This window comes from Cyanistes caeruleus, chromosome 3 (assembly GCF_971803275.1).
Source record: "Cyanistes caeruleus chromosome 3, bCyaCae1.hap1.1, whole genome shotgun sequence".
Lineage (NCBI taxonomy): Eukaryota > Metazoa > Chordata > Aves > Passeriformes > Paridae > Cyanistes > Cyanistes caeruleus.
This window is the reverse complement of record NC_141703.1, coordinates 92,413,825-92,432,310: the sequence shown is the minus strand read 5'-3', so window position 1 is coordinate 92,432,310 and position 18,486 is coordinate 92,413,825. Positions and strand designations below refer to the sequence as shown.

General features: G+C 46.4%; 1 protein-coding gene across 2 annotated transcripts in view; it reads left to right on the top strand.

Moving 5' to 3' along the window:
- The window catches only part of GAP43 (growth associated protein 43), a 195,261-nt gene extending 180,251 nt beyond the window's left edge, over positions 1–15,010 (top strand). For both annotated transcript variants that reach the window (XM_086882859.1, XM_086882860.1), the window contains one exon: positions 9,041–15,010. In XM_086882859.1, the coding sequence (XP_086738985.1) occupies positions 9,041–9,129 (89 nt within the window). In that variant the 3' untranslated portion in view covers positions 9,130–15,010. The remainder of the gene's footprint in view (positions 1–9,040) is intronic.
- The last annotated feature ends 3,476 nt before the right edge of the window (positions 15,011–18,486 follow it).

Here is an 18,486-nt window from a genome sequence, read left to right as displayed (position 1 = left end):
TTAATAATGGAGACCAGCAGCCAGGCAGCTTATGAATGGCACATGTCTTTTGGGCTGGGGGAAGGGAGGCGGGAGCATGGTTTGTAGTAAGGGCTGCAGCAATTTGTTTTCCTGCCACCGACAGCTGAAGGGGGAGGAGTACGAGGGGAGGAGCAGCACATTAATTCTGGATGCACTGAAGGAATTTCTAGACCGTTTTGCTGCAATTACAGATTTCCTCCCTTAGTTTCTTTTCCCTAGCCAGTTTCACCAGAGAAGGGGAGGAGAAGAGCTTCACAGTCAGTCCTGTGTGGGGAGGTGGGAGCTGTAGACGAAGAACCCAAAGGCTCTACCACTCTGCACGTTTCCTTCCTCTTCCTAACCCTCTTTATTTCAGGATCAGCAGTGCGTGAATGCCAGCAGTCTGCCATAGTTTCAGGTTAATTTTTTTCCCCCTACTGATCCTACCACCATTGCCAGGCTGCTCAGCAGAGCTGTGAGATGGGCAGACCTCTGAGGACCTGATCTGTCTGTCAAACTTCTGTCACTTGCTGTGCTATTCTCTGTGCATCTGCTTGGCCTCTCCAAATTCAAACCTCCATCCCCAAAGCGCTGTAAGCTTCATTCCCTGAATTAATTACTTTGCTAGGAATGTCCTGGCTGTAGAACAATCACTGTCTGTCACTTCAATAAGGTTCAATTGGCCTTTATCTATTTAGGGTGTTTCCATTTCTTCTTATCTTTCCTCTGATTTCTCCCCCATAATCTCATAGGGCAGCTGCTCTAAAGAAGCTGAAGAATAAATGGAAGTGTCTTAGAAAGACCTTGTTCTTCTGTCCCCTCACTTGCCCTCTCTTTCTAAACCATCCTCCAGAACTTAAACCAGCAAGGGAGGAAAGATGGGTCAGATCCTGTTTTCCAAGAGGAACATGTGCCAAGAGCAGCTGTCAACTGCTATATTCAAACTCTTTGAATCATAAGGTATTTAAGGAATTAAAGAGTACCCTTTCTGGTCTGCAGGACCTGTGTGAAATCAACAGGGGCAGGGGAAAAGAGGAGTAAAGAACAGCTTATGGGTAATTTTCTCTAGAGTTTTCCTCAGGTGAAGTAATGAACACAGGAGATAGGGGGGCTGGTAGCTTGGAACCACTCCTGGAGGGAGCCCTTCTGGTTCATCAGGACAGCTGAGCACCTGATTGTTCATCAGATCAACTCTGATCCCAGCTGGTGTCTGGGGACACCCTGCACAAGTCACTTCCTATTTCTCCCCATCAAGCTCCCTGGCCATGGTGAAGACCATGGAGCCTTGGTAGAGGTCTGTTGAGGTGACAGCACCTTTGATGCTGTTTGGTAGGAGGCCACTCAATGCCAGTGTAAAAAACCTGCATCCAGGGCACTCTCATCCTGAAAGAGCTCTTTTATCTTGCCTTTGGCCACTGTACTACACAGCCTCCCACCCACCCACCACTTTCTGGTGTGACAGAACATCCCCACAGAAGCACCGTGACATGACACTGCTGCCAGGAGGGAGCACCCTGTCCTCCCTGGAGCTGCCTTTGCTTGTAGCGTGACAGTGGCCAAGGGACTGGCCTTGCTAAAGGAGTTCTTGCTGTCTGAAAACCTAACTGCTCTGGTAGGGCTTCTTCCAGTTGTAGCTGGATTGAAATTGCCCAGGTATGGATACAGTGGGCAGGAAGTTTGGGACAGAAGTGCTGGTAATAGGCAGCAATAAGTGAACAGTCAGCAGCAGGCATGTCATTTATCTCAGCTTCCATGTCTGGCTGCATCCACGGATGTAGGAAAGAAACAGCAGTGGAAGAAAGAAAGAGAGCTGCTTCTTTCCTGTTCTCCGGGATGGAAGAATATTTGCAAACGTAGCTGTAACAGGGTTAACACCTCACATTCACAAGGAACATCCTCCCTTTTCTCTCCCCACCCTCTTCCTCCATCACTCCCATTTCTCTGGAGACCTCAATGCTCCCTCTCTCAGCCAAAGTTGGGGAGTTTCCGTGGCAACCTGGCAGCTGGTGTCTAGACACTGTGAAAGATGCTTTGCAGTGGAGCTGTGAGCCTGACTCCCCTCAGCACCCCCTCCCCACTGCTGCACACCCTGAGCATCTCTCCTACCATTCCCTCCCTTTCCATCTACTGCACACATGGATGCCAGTGCAGGCTTGCATTTCCATGGTGGTGCTGGAGGAAGAAAGGCATGGGGTGGGATGAGAAGGAGTGGAAATCCCTAAGCCACTGGCTCTTCAGCTTGACAAAGGCAGCTGGGGTGACAGAACTGTGTCTGGCTATCCTCTGAGGATTTAGCAGGATCAGAAAAAGAGGCAGCTGTCCAAGCTTGGACCGAAGTTGCCAGCCATAGGACTTGCAGAAGTTGTGGCTTTTGGGTTTTTTTTTCTCACTGCTGGGGCAACTGAAACATTCTTACATGTTTTTGGAAAAAAAGATGAGGTGGTACAGGAATAGGGGGCCCAAGCTACCACGTATTGGGGCCATATTAACATTTTTGTTTCAACCTCAACAGGCTGACTTGCTTGCTTCTTTACAGTAATTACTGGGCGACTTCCCTGGACCTCCTGCCTGCTACTTGCACTGGGGACATTCCTCCCCAGCACCTTGTTGCACCAAGGGCTTGCAGATCTCCCAGGTGTCATGTGCTCAGCAGGACCCCCAGGGCTCATGGGAATCAGTGCCATGGGTCTGTGTCTACTGAGTGAGGGATTCACCAGGGATTTGGGAGATATCATACAAGTCAATACCCTGAACCAGACACTTACCTGAAGTACCCAATTCCTTCATTTCTCAGTGTTTAGCTGGTGCAGCATAAGTCTACCAGTTTTCAGAAGCAGCAAGTCGGGAGAGTGGAGGATTTTAGCTCTGCATATGATGCATCAAAGGGCTGACTGCAATGGGCTAACATGGATCAGAAAGAGAGCTGTATAAGCAACAGCTCTGAACCTGAAGTGTGTCTTGTTTCAGCAGTCTCAGACCTACCATCGTCTGCCTGGAATAGACTTCTGGCTGGCTAGAAGGACAGATGGATCGGGACAGATGAATCAAGCTGTGAAGCCTGGATCCAAATCTGGATCCAAATGTCATTAAAACTAGGAGATGCTCAGGGCAGGGATTTTAAATGAGGCTTTCCAGTACTCCTTAGCCTCAAAAAAAAAAAAAAAAGTAGAGTTATTCCTGGGTCATATGAGATCTGCTTATAAAAGGACAGGAAAGCCCAGATTAATATTTGTGAGCAGAGTGACGACCGGATGAGGAACAGGTTTTCAGTTCCATCTCTGCCCAAGCTGTAGCTGGCAAAGGACAGAGAAAGGAGGAAGCACAACAAATGCTAGAGAGAGCAGTGTCTGAGTAGATTTGGGCAGTACTTCAGCATGAATGCACAGGAGAGTTCTAGCTGCACAATCAATATCAGCAATAATTATGCAAACACTGAGAAAGCAGCAAAAGCAAAATCTCTGCATCTGTGTTAGAATCCCAGAGTGTTGTACAATTTCTCATCTCTTGGCATTGGCTGTGGTAATTTAAAGATCTGCAGTGGAACAGAGACAAAAAGGAAAACAAAACCCAAGCCACCAGTCACAAAAGAAATGATCATCAGAGAGGTTGCTGCTACTGTGGTCATAAGCTGATGTCTGCTCTGATTTAATTAATCTTGGCAAGTCAGACGGGAGCTGGGCAGGTCCCAAGAGACAGTGTTTTACCCGGAAATCCACTCAACCTAATTTCACTAATGTAGGGCAGTGGAGAGACTTGGAGAGGAGCCTGCATGCTCAGCCATTAGAGTACAGCATCAGCAAAGGCAGCTGGAAGCACCACCATCCAGCAGAACTGCTGCTTGCGTGCCTGCCTCAGCTTCACAGCAACCAGAGCTGCATATGTTCCAGGCGTTTGCTCCCCAGCAGGGCTCGCAGACATGACTCTCACCCTTTCCAGGAAATAAGTGGAGTGCTGAGGAGCAGCAGCTCTTTAACACCCCATTGCAGGAAGGCTCTGTATCTCACTCCCATGTTGTTACTCTCTCACGAGTAACGCTGTTCCCCGGCAGGTGCTGGTTGAAGCTGCAGGTATGAAGCCTCTCTTTGACACAGGCCCTTCAGCTTGTGGGAAGCAAACACACATCAGCCTCTCCCACTGTGCAGCTCTACCTTTAAACAATTCTGCAGTAACGGCTTAAGGTTTGTCCAAGGCTGCCCAAAAGGTTTCTCAACTTGACTTCTCCATCCAGAGTGCTAAGTGCAAGTGAGAACAGTGGCAGCTCAGCTCACAGATGAGCAAAATTTCTCTTTGGCAAAATTATCCTTCACTATAAGATGATCTGGACTGCAGCATAGATTTTCAAAAATTGAAATAAAAATCAAAAGTCTCAAAGCTAGAAGGGTGGGACCACAGGACTAGAGTAACCATGAACTGTGCAAGTGATGTGCATTAAAAGAACTGGACGGGTGGTGATTGCGAGCACAAACTAGGTTGGTTTTTGTTGTTAGTTTGAGGTGATTTTTTTTAGCTTTCTGACCAAGCCATTCTTGCTTTTCCCTTCAGGACTGACTTTGCTTTTGGCCACCCCTCAAGTTTGTTGTTGTTTTTTTTTTCCTTTATATTACAGTTCTGCCTCCCCTCCTGCTCTCTCTCCTCCGCTCTCATTTTGTGAATTTGGGTCTTTCTTTTTGCTTTGTAGCTGGGGTGCTCTAGGACAAATGTGAATGTCTCCACCTTGGCTTGCTGTAGGTGTAGATATTCCCAGGCTTCAACTTGTCCTAAAGCAGGCCTCCAAATAAGACAGGTTAATAGAGTCTTAGAAATGTCCTATTTATTTCCACTATTCAGGAAGGAAGGAGGGAATGAGAAGATCATCTGCAGATGTCTCTCTGTAGATGTCTGGAGTTAGGTGAGATGTCCATCCACTCCAACGTCAGCTTTCTCATTTCATGATATCACCATGAGCACATTAATGCTGCCCCAGTCCAGGCCCACCTGAAGAAAGGGCTCATTGCTTCCTGCTTGTTCTGTCCCTTGCAAAGTGGACACAGAGGGCTCTGATTGTGCAGGCAGGAGGAGATCTCACAGTGCTGGCATGTTCAGAAGGGAGACAGCTTTAGACAGGTGGAAGTTTGGCTACCCAGGCTTTTCTTCCTCAAGCAGGAGATGGCCTGAATTCTCAACCACCTTTTTGTCACCTTTGCAACAGAGGGCAAAGTGAATGAAAAATGCCCAAACTGTGCAGTTCTGGCTGCATAATGGTATTTATCCACTGCAGACCCACAGGTATGATATCCCAGAGTTCAAAAAAGTGGAAAATCAAGACTAGTATTGGGTAAAAAGCAGTGTAAGAGCTATCCACTCTGATGTATGGAATTCCCAGGACAGCTATCTACTAATCTCCCGGGGGATACCTTGTCCCCCTTTGCTGGGACACTGAAAACAAGGCTGGAGAAAGCCCAGAAAACATACTGCAGAAATAGCCTGCATCAAACAAACTGGTGAGTCAGATAAACTGTCTCACCTCTCCTTGTGAATCAGAAACTGCTGTTAACTGTCCCTGATGTCACTGGGGTTGTGATGCATTGCTCCCATTGTGCGGAGCGAATCTTTTTCTTTTTACTGCTGTGGCTTAGCAGTGCCACAGCTTGAAATGTTTTTTTTATATATTTTTTGTGCTGAATTCTTTTTTCCTTCATGATATTTCTCCTTGCTAAAAGTTCATTACTACATAATAACACCAGGTTGCTTCTTTTCCCTCATCCCAAAGATCGATGAAGCGCTGGTAAGGCTGGTAGGAAATAAGACATAGCTTAGCAGGGTGTAGCAGTACACAGTGTTTCCCCTTACTGCTTCAATATCATGCAAGAGAAAAGAGAGTGATTCACTGAATTTTGTGTGATAATTCTTAGTGAAAAAGCCAGAGTTCTTGTTAATCCTTGGGATATGCACAGTCCAGCATTTGAATTGTAAGACCCCTCTCTGTTGACCTGAATGTGTGATGAAGTGACCTTAAATTGTTCCTGCTGCTCCATGATCCCAGTGAGTCCAGTCTATTTCATCCATGGCAGAAATCAGTGCAGTCTCTGGCCTTCTTCAGCAGAGAGTCATCAGCCAGCCACTATCTGCTCCCCAGAGAACATTAATGGGGACAGTGAGGCACCTCTGTGCAGCTCCTCTGCCAGCCAGGGATCTCTAGGCGCCATGGACACTCTCGGAAATTAGATTTGCCTCTGTGGTGAGCTAACAAGGAATAGAACATGGCAGAAAATTGTGTTTCAACTTGCCTGCTCATCCTAAGAGCAAGCACAGCATGGGAGCACTGTGAGCTAACCAACATCACTGCCAGCTCCTCCACCTTGAGTGTGAGCAGATTTCCTGTCCATCCCTCCTGTCAAGAGCCCACCACTGTAGGAGCTGAACTCCACTTTCAGATGCTGATAAACAGGGCATCTGCATGACTTGGTAGCACAGCAGATGTGTATGACCCTCCCCAGTGTCTGTCTGTCCCTGTGCTTGCTGTTGTGCTGTCCTGAAGGGGCTGTGGGACTGCTGGCTAAAACCTGTGCATATTTTTGGTAGGAAGACACAAAATGTTTTAAGCACAATGAAAAGCAGTGTCAGCACTTGCGCTCATGAAGCCACGTTACGTCTCTTTGTTGCTCTTTCACTCATCTTCCATTTATGTGAGGAGAAAACTCCAGAAGTTCTGCCTTACTAGGATCTCTCAGAGCCTTGTAAGAAATCAGACTTTGCTGCTGGCTAACAATAGTCTTTTTGCTCAAATTTAGGGGTAGATGGTTGCACACTGGGATTCTACTCTCAGCTTCGTAATTCAATGTGTCTCCTGCTATGAATGCCTTGAAGAGCAGTTTTAAAGAGACTCTCCTCCCTCCCAGTGATCAACTCATTCAGGAAAATTAAAAAAGTAGGCCAGGTTTTGCCTCCCAATGATATTTGTTATGATCCTATTTTAATCAGTAGCCTATTTTGTCTCTGGTCTGTGGTGGTAGCTGTACCAGATATAGATGGAGTCCTTGAATAGCATCCTGATTATCTGTTCTGTATCAAGGGAAGGAAAGTCCACAGTTGTTTTTGCTGACAGGGGGTTTGCAGATGCAGTGGCTGAGGCCATGGGGATGTTTCCACAGAAATTTTTCTTTCTGGAAAATCAGCAGTCAGAATTTACCAAGATAAAAAGTATTTGAAGGTCCAGAAGCAGAGCCTTTAATGAAGATGATTCAGAATGGAAAGTTGCACACAACTTAAAGGTGATTCATAAGGAAGTGGTGCTTAGTAATATGTTTAAAACCTAGGCTAAAAGAGCTGAAGGGAAGAGGGAAGCAGGAATGTAGCACCTACTGACAGTATTGGAAGCAAATACAAGTCTGCCATCTGATGGCATCAAATGGACCAGGCCAAAATGCGTGAATGGTGTCAGTAAGGAAAGGTTTACATCCCAGTTAGCATTCTCATGAAACATGGGTATGAGGATGCTAATCCTCACAAACTAAACACTGGCAGCTGAACATCCTCACTGTTAGGATGACAGCACAGGTCCTGGTGTGATTTTTGTGTACACCAAGTAGCTTTGCATCAGACAGGTCCCAGACACAGCTACCCTGTTCTGCAGAAGAGGAAAGTTTAGCCATATGGACATAAGCTGTGTGGTGCCAGTTGGCCTCAGGGCCAGGGAGCAGCCCCTGGCCCATTTTATTTACTGGTACAATTTAGTTGGATAGCACATCAGAGAAGCCAGAACTGTGCAGGGAACCCATAGTGCTCACTGAATGAGATGGGTACAGGTATGTGTCATAGCAATGACATGTGGTCTGTCCCACACCACCCAGTCCTTCAGTGCTTGTTTCTTTTCCCAGTTCTTTGTATCCCAAGTATTTATTTTCCCTGTTCTTTATCCCAGTTCTGGACTTCTGCTTGCTTGACCTTTCTATTGACTGTGTATGTGTGGGACTGGTACCCAGTGAGGGAAAGGGACAGATGTCAATGGAGAAGACCAGTCACTACAGTGCTCTGAGACCCTTGTGCATTATTCTCTCTGACAGCCTTGCAGCCCTGGGTCCACCACCACTTTGTCCTGTAAAAAGCAATCCACACAGTACATGCACTGTTTCTGAACAAGGCTGGGAACATGTTAGTGTACCCTGATGAGAGCTGGGCAGTAGAAACTCTGAGACAATTAAATTTATCCTGCTGCAAGGAAGGAGGCTTGGGCTAGATAAACCCAGGAGTGAGATTACTCCAGCTTGAGGGGCATTCCTTTCACTTGTCTTGTTCCTCCTGGCTGCCTCTGCCTTCCCCTGGGTTCTGATCCTCTGTCTAGTTCATTGTGGGATAGCTCCTAGCACTAGTTTTAACTTCTCATGTGAATGGTGCGCCAGAATAAGGTGTCTGACTGACAGGCAGACACACTGCTTCCCCCCAGGGCAGCTTTGCTTTTGAAATGAGAGACCAGAAAACTGGAGAGATGTGGCAACCTCTGGATGAAGGCTCAGATTCTTGAAGGCTAGAGACATTTCTCTAGATCTCTATTCAGTGTGAGAGAAGTCTGATTTACAGGGCGTAAAATTCTCCCCTCTAGGTCTCGCAGGCTTCAGGTGTGTATAGAATTTTTTCTTTGTGACTCTCTTTAAGTCTTGGCTGGGAGTATCCGTATTGTAACCGGGAGACAATGGTTCAACAGTGGTTGGCACAGCCAGTGGGTTCTGTGAAAGGGTGTGTGATCTAGCTGATAAACCAGGAGTCTAATCAGTGCCCCTAATGAAATGAACAGTGGCTGTCTGACACATCAGCAGCAAGCAAGGCAGCTCCTTCCAGTGGCACATGCTTTCTGGCTGAAGGTGGTTTGTGAGAGTTACATATTTACCTGCTGGGCTGAACCTTGGCATGTTCTGTCCATGCTGCAGAAATTCCAGGGACTTTGAGACCTGGGTGACTTTGGAGACAGGGAAGCCTGGAGCCATGCAGTCCATCAGGCTGTGTGCATATGCAGGATGCTCTAGATCATGGCTGACTAACACTGGACCATCTCTTTCTCCACTAGATGCTGTAGAAGAAACCAAACCTACTGAAAGTGCCCAGCAGGAAGAGGTGAAAGAAGAAGAGAGCAAGGCGGACCAAGAAAATGCCTGAACATTAAGAAATGACTCCCCATTGCCCCTCCCTCCCTCCCCCTATCCTCTATCCTTCCTTCCCACCCCAATCTCGATTTTCCCCCTTCCTGCTCGCATCTGTGAGCCTGTCTGTCCCTCTCCCATTACCACTTAAACCCTTTTTCTCTCTGTGTGGCAAACATTTAAAGAAAAAAAAAAAAAGCAGGAAAAATCCCAGTCAAACAGTGTGGCTTAAACATTTCTTTGTTTCTTGGTGTTGTTATGGCAAGTTTTTGGTAATGATGATCCAATCATTTTGGGAAAATTCTTGCACTGTATCAGAGTTCTTTGACCTGGCGCGTGCGTGTGTCTGTCTGCCCACTGCGAGCGCGCTCTCTCTCTCTCTCTCTCCTCTCTCTCTTCTCCAAGTGTGTGTGTGTGCAATGTTACGTTCATCTGAGGAGTCCAGACTTACCGAGTGAGTTAAAAACAAAAGAGGGGGGAACAAAAAAGGTTCTTTTCTTCCTTTTTCAATGCGATGGAATGAACGAAAGAAAAAACAAACAAAAGACCAAACGCAACAAACAAATGAACAAAAAAAAAATACTAAACCCCAGTTTGTTTTCAGAACTAAAACAACAACTAGAAAATGTGCCAATTAGCATAATGCTTGGCTCCAGGCTCCTTTTTCAAACTGAACAATAATTATAATAAATGAGAATAATTATCATTAACACCACCGTGTCGCATTTCTATGCTGCCGTACATCCTGCTGGCCCGTGATCTTTGGTGGGCCACTTGTTGCATGGCCCAGCTGTGCTCCTTGGCCACCAGTCAGTGACTGACTGCTCTCCCTGGCACTACTGAGGGGATTTTTAAGGGGAGCAGGCTCGGATTTTGAGCGAGGTGTTAGCACTGACTAACATAAATAATGAAAGTAGCAAAATCAGTTTTAGGAAAGATCATTGAAAGCGTCCCTCTAGGAGACCTCTAGGCCCTGATTTGGAGAACTGTGGTGGCCTTTGAGGTATGAGCCTGCAGAGGGACCACCTTTGAGCCACACCCAAGGTCTAACCCCTGCCGAGGGCTGTGAGGTGACAGGGGCCTAGGACTTGAGCTTCTCGCCACAGTAGGATGATGCTCATCCCACTGGGCTGGAGTTGAAGTCCCTGAGTAGCATAGCATGCCCCCCAGATGTGTTCAGTTTGGCAAAATAAATTGGGCCAATTACTATTCAATATTTATTGAATAAATAGGCACATGGGCAGGACGAGGCCTGGTGGCCTAGGAGCCAGTTGGTGGCACTTGGAGAAGTACCTCATTCCTGCTCCTGCCAAACCCAGGGTGCTTCACCCAGATCTAATGAGGGCCAAGATTTTCAGCTGTCATTTATGGCTGTGGGCAGAGCCCCACCTCCTAAATCTCCATCACTGCTTCCCACAGGTTGCAGGCTGTTCCTGGTGCCACCCAGCCTGTCCTAGCGGAGGACAGACAGACACCAAACCCTGAGCCTGTACAGCCATCTGGGTCTGCTGCTGTCTTTATGAGCTATGAGAGCAAACAGTTAAAATGCATTTAGTAGTATCTGGGCTTTCATAAAAGCTAATTACTGCTCTTTCACTGCCCTGATTAATTTCATGTGCTTTCCCAGCAGCTCCTGCATGGTTTCCTGGCCTCGCTGGCAATGACAGCCAGAGTACCCTGCAGCATAACTGTGTGATGCTGCAGGACCAAGATAAAATTGTCCTCACAGCAGGAAGACCAAAGGATGGCAATGTTGACAGCTCCAGCATCCTTTGATGGCCGATGCTTCTTGGAGTGGCAGCCCCATGGCCTTTGGAGGGCTGGCTGGCACTCCTTGCCCTACTCCTTTGTTCTCCTCCATCTCTTTGTTGGAAATAGGGAGAAAAGATGAACGGTGTCTCCTCAGAAATGATCGCTTTGAACGTAGACTGCTCACTGGAAGTGCCATCAAGACATGTCGGGATTCATTTCCATGTGCTTCCTGGCATTCTGTAGAAATAAGAGAGAGAGAGACAGGGCGGGTTTTTTTCTAAAGAGAGGGAAAGAGAGAGTGGGAGATAGATTGGACAAAGATTTTTAAAAACAGGGATTAGAGAGATGAGGGGGGGAAAGATTTTTGAGTGGATAGATGGATGATAGGGAGAGAGAGGGGAGTATAGCTAGAGAAAGAAAGATTAGAGTGCAAAAGATGAGAGAGAGACCGGAAGAAATTAGATAATATGGAGCAATAGATGATTGATAGAGATAGTGAAACGTAGATAGCTAAAGTAGATTAGACAGACTAAATAGGTAGAAAGATGGGCTGACTGACAGATAGGTATTGTGTCATACTTCATAAATGATATATATGCTAATATTCCCATGTCATGATGGGTGGTAAACCCTGAGACACCTTCCAGCCTGACCTCAACTCAGCAAATGTAGCGCAGACATCAGGCATTGCTTGGACCGTATGTCAGGTCTCAGCACCCCTCCCGTGTCTGCCATGGGAGCAGCGGGGTGTGGGTGGTGTTTGGGAGGGAGAGCGCTCTGAGGGACACGGGGGCTGAGGCGTAGGGAGGAGAGGTGTACAGTATGTTTGCTGTTCGTAGCACACAAGGGGCCCAGCCCAGCACAGACACTGCAGACACCCCGTGTCTCTAGCACCAAGTTGAGAGAACTGAGGTTCAGCTCTCCAGATTTGTGGGAGAGGTGTTTGGGAGGGGCAGGAAGGAGGGACCATGGTTTTTGTTTGGCCTTATCTCCTGTCATGACCATTTTAAAAGGTTTTCTGTCTTGCCTGTTTCTGCAAAGACCATATGGTTTCCCTGCTCTTCTGATTTCAGACCCCAAAGTTTTCATCTTGCCTCCACTTTGCTATTACTATTTTTAACTTTATAAGGAAAAGAAAACCACTTCTCATGTCTTCCTGGACATAGGCCTTCCTCCCTCCTCAAAAAATGAAACAACTTTCCTTCCCCAGGGACCTTTGTATTTCGCATGTTGCCTCCCCCTTGGTTGATGCTTGGGGCATCGCGCGTGTTTTGTCACCGTTTGTAAGAACATACTTTGCCATGTTGCTTAGAGAACAAAGGGTTGGGTTTTGTGTTTTGGTTTTTTTCCCCCCACAAAGAGAACGGGATATGTGGTTACCAACTGCAAACCTAAATAATTTAAATACTAATTCCTCTCCCTTGGTTCCAGTTTAAAATTACCGGCTGTAACCAAGCACCCCCTATCTTTATTATTGTACCGTGTCCTGATCCTGCCAGAGAGTCAGGGCAAAGAGAGCGTGAGAGAGAGCACAGAGACAAACCCTGCCTTGAGCAGGCAGTGGTTTAATGTGTAATACACAAGATTTGTATAGGAAGCTGGGCTGTCTTCAGGGTACAGGAAGAGAGCAGAGAAAAGCATTTGGATTTCCTTGAGTTGCCTCTTCAGCCAGATTTTCAAAGGCTAAAAGGAAACACTATAAAGGATGTAGCATGGGACGGAAACTGGAAAGAAAACAAGAGTATTTGAGGAATGATTTTTCTAGCAAGACATCAAGTGAGCTGAAAGCAGCAGAAGAGGCAGGAGGTCCCAGAAGTAAAGAGTGGGGCAAAGAGTCATCAGCAGAGTAGTTGAAGCTTTTCTCCTACTCCCACTGTAACAACCAACAGGAATTCCCTAGGGAGTATGTATCTAATTCTCTCTCCCTCAAGAGGGTAGAGGTTTTCCTGGGGGTGCTCTGTGGTTGTTATTTTATATAAAAAAAGGGCAGGGCATGCCAGAGTGACTCACACTGGGAATATGATGCCTGACCTCACCATGCAGTGCTGTGGAAATTCAGGGTCCTAGAGGGGCTTTTTCCATGCCCCTGTTGTTAAGATATGCTAGTGACCCACAGCTATCCTGAATGCTCATACCAGCTGTAGGCCAGCTCTTGACATTTCACTACTACATTTCACTAGACTAAGCCTTGAAAAAGTGAAAAAAAATTCCAACATAAACTCTCCATCAATGCAGTAGATTGTAAGCATGAATTTGGTCTGACTTGAAATGCTTGTGGCATTCTGACTGTCTGCACTGATAGCAGATGAAACCCCACAACCCTTGCAATAGTTGCATCAGCCAAGGAGCTTTTCCGTGAGCCACATTCCAAAGGGAGGGGAAGGGCATCCTGCTGAGATCCCTTCAGACACAGTGTTTTCCAATCCTAAACCCTAATGCAGCCCAATGAGAGGCTTTAGCCAGAAGGAACTCACCTGTGGTGACCACATAAACACCATTGCTTGGGAAACATGTTACTCCAGATGAAAGAAATAGCCATGACTGATGGAGAGGAGTTTAGAAAAAATGGAAAGGAGAAAGAAAGGAAGGGGGAATTCAAACCAAACTCCCCACAGGAGTTATTTCTTTTTTCCTGTGGTCTCCAAACAGCAAACTAGCATTTGTGACTCTTCATACTGAGGATTTGCTGTTTGTCATAGGTGTCTTAGGAAGGAAATGGAGTGGCTGTGGTTTGCAGAGGTGGAGGGAAGGGTTTGAATGAATGTTTTTGTGGTTCCTCTTGGCTAAAAAGTCTGCTTGGTGGTCACCTGCAGCTCAGCAGCACCAGAGGTGACGTTGGGGGTCCTCTTCCAGGCCTGTGCTCAGATTCCCTGCTTTTCTGCATTGCCACATTAGCACTTTCACTGGATATTTAGAGCACCTCAGGACTGATTCTCCTCTCGCTCACACTGGGATAACTCAGGAGTCGCTCCACTGGAACCAGTGGTGTTAATCTGGTGTGAAAATAATGCGAGAGGAGGATTCAACTCCTCGGGGAGGGGGTGGGGATTTTCCAGGTCCCCGAGGGGGAAAAAAAAATCAATGGGAGTTACATGTCTAACTGCCTCTTGTGCCTGTGAAAGTCTGCCCCTTATCTACCTATATGTATATAGGGTACAGTTTTCAGAATAACCTAAGTGACGTGGGCACTTGAGAGCACACATTTCACTGGCTTTCAAAGAGACGCAAGTTCCTAAGGCCCAGATGCTGAAGGATGTCCAAACTCCTCTCTGCAGCGCATTTGGGAGGTCTCAGGCCTGAAATTCTCCAGTCATTTTCCAAAATGGAACTGAAGATCATGAGTCATTTAGGTGGTCCTGAAAGCGCTACCCTCTATCCATTTTTCAGGGTGTTGATCTCAGGTCATGTGCGAGCCTGCATTCTTACCTACAATGCTTTATTACTACATTCTTCTGTTGAGCAATACTTGGAAGAAGAGGTGAAGGTCGAGATTTGCAGAACAGGCTAGAGACCCCAGTGGCTCACATCTGGAGTGCCCAACTTGAGAGACACCTCACTGGGGTCCAAGCCACAGGTCCCCTGTATGCTCTGAACATCAAGATTCATGTATTACACACCCAGAACCACTGGTCACTTCTAAAAAAAGAAATCCCAGCCTGAGACCTAGACTACTCTCACAAAAGAAAATCCCAGGTGAACTGTTCACCCAATAGCTTGGTTTTTCTGCTCATGCCTGTTCCCAATGAATAAAACAAATCCCTGTGCATCACCTAAGCCCTATTTTGAGGAGTTCCACTGGCATACAGCTGAAGTAACACAGTAATAAATCGGGGCCTGAAGAAGGTGGCTACAGCCTAGAGAGTATCAAGAACTGTGACGTGTCTGGAAGCTAAAAAGAGCAGAACTTGACAATTAGAGCGGCCCATTTCCGATGCTCTTGTGTGAGGATCTGGAAAGAGTCTCTCACTCATTGTACTTGTGCATTATGAATGTGTCCATCTGCAGAGATCTAATGTACACATATGTCCTGAATATTGTCCTAAGGTTGCAAGCTTCAAAAATGAGCAGAAAACATTCCCGAGAAGTGAGAATAATACAGATGTCTGTATTTGAGAAATTGGTTCCAATAAAGTCTCTCACTTATAGATACGTGTAGTTGTGTGCAATTATTTGCTCCTGGCATAGAAATTTCTCCCTTGTGTAGGACTTTGATTCTGTTACAAAAAAAAATATCTCATTTCATTCTCCCTTGACCTTCTCAGTCAAGTCCTTCTACTGTGGAAAAAAATGCTTTCTACTGATTCTGTATGGGTAAAAAGCTATGTTAAATTGAAATGATGAACTAAAAGGCCATAGAGGCCAGCATGTTTTTATTGTGCTTAATATCCATTGAGGTAGAATATCTAGCTGCCCTGATGGAAGATGTGGCCTCCTGTGCAAAAGTCCTGGGTTTTTTAACATGACACAGACATCCCCATGGATGCTCTGACCCAAGAAAGGCCTGTGGCTGTCTGGACACTGCCTGGAAACTGCCTGGACAAGGCTGAACTGAGAAACAAAGTGCTTGGGCACCACAAAGCTGCAAAATGTCCATGGCCATATCTGGGCTTGGGATGTTCTGAGTCAGGGAATCTGCTTGGATGTAGAAATAAGAATGGGGGTCACCAGCAAGTAATGGTTGGACCTCTGGAGATCATCCAGTCCAACCCTTCTACCAAGCCAGGGTCACCTAGGGCAGGTGACACCGATGCCAGAATATCTCCAGAGAGGGAGAGTCAGGGAGAGACCTCCCTGGGCAGCGGTTCCAGTGCTGTTCCACCCTCAATGGAAAGAAGTTAGGCAACCTTGTGCAAGCTTATCTAAAGATATCAAATTCCTCATTGGATTTAAATCTTCAGTAGCTCACTAGGAAACCCCAGAAGTTGTTGAGATAGAAATATATATTTCAGTAGCTTAGAAGCCCCACCAATTATTTCCCTCAGTATCAAGTTTGTGCCAAGTGCAATGATATATGAACAGAGCAGGAATTGCTGCCTGGGCTGTGCTAGGCTTCTGACTTAATCCTGAGCTGTATCTGACAGCAGCTCAAGAGCAGAGCTGAAATCAAGCATTTTTGTCACATCTATTCATCCCAGGAAGCTTTGCAACCACTGTTTAGAAATCACTTGCAACTCATCTATGAAATACAGCAGCTGGCTTAGCAAGGGCCCAGAAAATTCCTGATGAGGCTCCAAGGAGCTGCCTGGGAAACAGAGCAGACCTCAGCACCTCATATGGGATCCGGACAAAGTGCCAATTTACAAATGACACAATTAGATGTCTGTATTCTTGTATGTAATCATCAGTTGCCTCGTGGCTTCTCCAAAAAAGGCGTGGACTACATCTTGTGTGCAAACAAATATTAAGCATTCAAAATCAAGTGGTTTCAATTAGCCACATCACTGGATTGCAGGGATCAACCCTGGCAGATTGGCTTTGCTTCTGTGGGGCAAAACACCTCTAAAAAGACACTCAAGGACCTCTCTCCAAGTCAATGGCTGTCTTGAGGCAGCAAGACTGCCCTGCACTCTTATATCTGCAGCACAGCAGAGGAGGAGGGCAGGAGTTGGCCCAGGGCATGTGTGTCGGCTGAAGCTCAGTCTAATGTAAATCTCCACCTGAGACTTCATGCATGGCAAACTTTTTGTGCCTTCTTATAATTTCCAGAGTTGCATTCTAGCCACTGCAAGAAGAAATAAACTTTCTGCCTGAATTGTAGAAAATGGCCCATGGCTCACCTTAGGTTTTCAACCTCCCCCAGTTGCCCAGGTGAACTCCCTTTGGATGTCTTGCCACATCCATGGACCACACCAGTAAACTTTCCCCAGTTTCTGAGTGAGCAAAGTGTTTCCCATTCCTTTGGTGGCCCCTTGGCTTAGCCTACCCTGGGCTGGGGGAGACCTCCTTTCCTTAGGGAAATTGCAACAGGAACTTCAGGTTTCCTGGTTTTTGACAATGCCAGCAGCTTCACAGCACACTTGCCACCCTCATTGCTCTGCTGAGGTCACAGGCAAAAGACTATTGTTTCTCACAGAACCACTCGAATTTCTGAGTCTGCTTTCCTTTATCCAGCAGGGAATATGAGGCACATATGAAGCACTCTGTAATAGACATTTACAGTCTCCCAGTCTGCAACACTTTGTCCTTTTTTACCAGTATACAGAGCTGGCATCAAGTCTGAACAGGGCTACTCTCTTGCTAAAGATAAGTGAAAAAGTGAGAGGAAATGATGCACTTCTGTACCTTATATCACTTTTGTTTATTAAAAATGAAATTATTTTTCTCCATGTAGGGGCACTTTTATATATTAAAGAGGAAATAATTCTTCCTCTAGCTTGGCATGAAACTCTGAACATTAATAATAAGAGAAGCAAGGAAGTGAAAGCCCATTTCTCTCAGAGGAACACCACTGTGGCTGAGGGGCAGGGTTTGCAGAGAGGTGATAGCTTGTACAAGACAGACCGGGGTACTTGTATCCCATGTCTGTATCAGCCTACAACCCAAACTACAAGCTGTATATAGGTAGAAAGGCATTGCTTAATGTAATTATGGCGGCTGATTAAGCAAATTATGACTAAAATGTAATTAGCACTTCAGGAGCAATGGGTGGATGCTTAGCCAAGAGAGAGAGGGGAGAGTCATTATCTGTGGTGAGAGAGAGGAAGGGTGGTACAGGTCATTGGTGGCTGGATAACAAGGAAGAGTTAATTGGGGTGAACTGAAAAATGCTGGTGAGGCCTCTCCCTGCTGAGCCCATAATTATGCTTTTCTTACCTTGATACAGTCATCTTCTGAAGGGTTTTGTGGCCCTCCTTAGGACCCTGAGCCACAGAGGCAAAAAACAGTTTCTCTCATTGGAGGTGAGATGTAATGAAGAGGGTTCCATTTTCCCCCTCTACTCTGGGTGTCCCCATCCTTGGCCGTTTATCTGTGTACAGTCTGTGGCTTAAATGTCAATTTAAAGCCTCATTCAACACCTGTCTGTGCAGCAGCTCACTGTTTAAGTGTGGAGATGATTTCACTGTGGAAGTGAAAAGCAGAGGCTCCTTCCTTGTGCTTGATCAGATCCTGAGTCTTTCCTTCTTGGGTCTCTTTCCTTCTGATGCAGACCTGAATGATTTAGGACAAACAGTGAAAGCTGAGAAACTGCCACACTTCCTGGTGGCCTAAGGGGGTGCTGGAGTCTAAAGGCAGAGACACCTTGAGCTTTTGGATGTGGAAGACCAATGTTCCTGGAAACCATGGAGAAGTTGTCTCTGAGGGGCAGTTCTGTGAGTGAAGACAGGTCATCTTCTTTAGAAGTCACTTAAAGACCAGAAGACAAATCCTGTTTGAATGCCAGCATCCAGCAAAAGGGTGAGCAGTTTCTGCACACTGGCACTTCGGCTTCCTTGACCCCGCTGCTTCTCAGTAACAAAAAGAGAGAAGACCTCTTGGTCATGGTTGCCTCCCCCATGCTTCTTCTCCGTGCATAACAGCCAAGCCTGGTGCCAGACACTCCACAGGGCGTGTTTGGCAGTCAGGGCTGGAAGAACAGGGTACAAGGCAGGGTGCATGGTCTGGAAAGACCTCACACACTGAC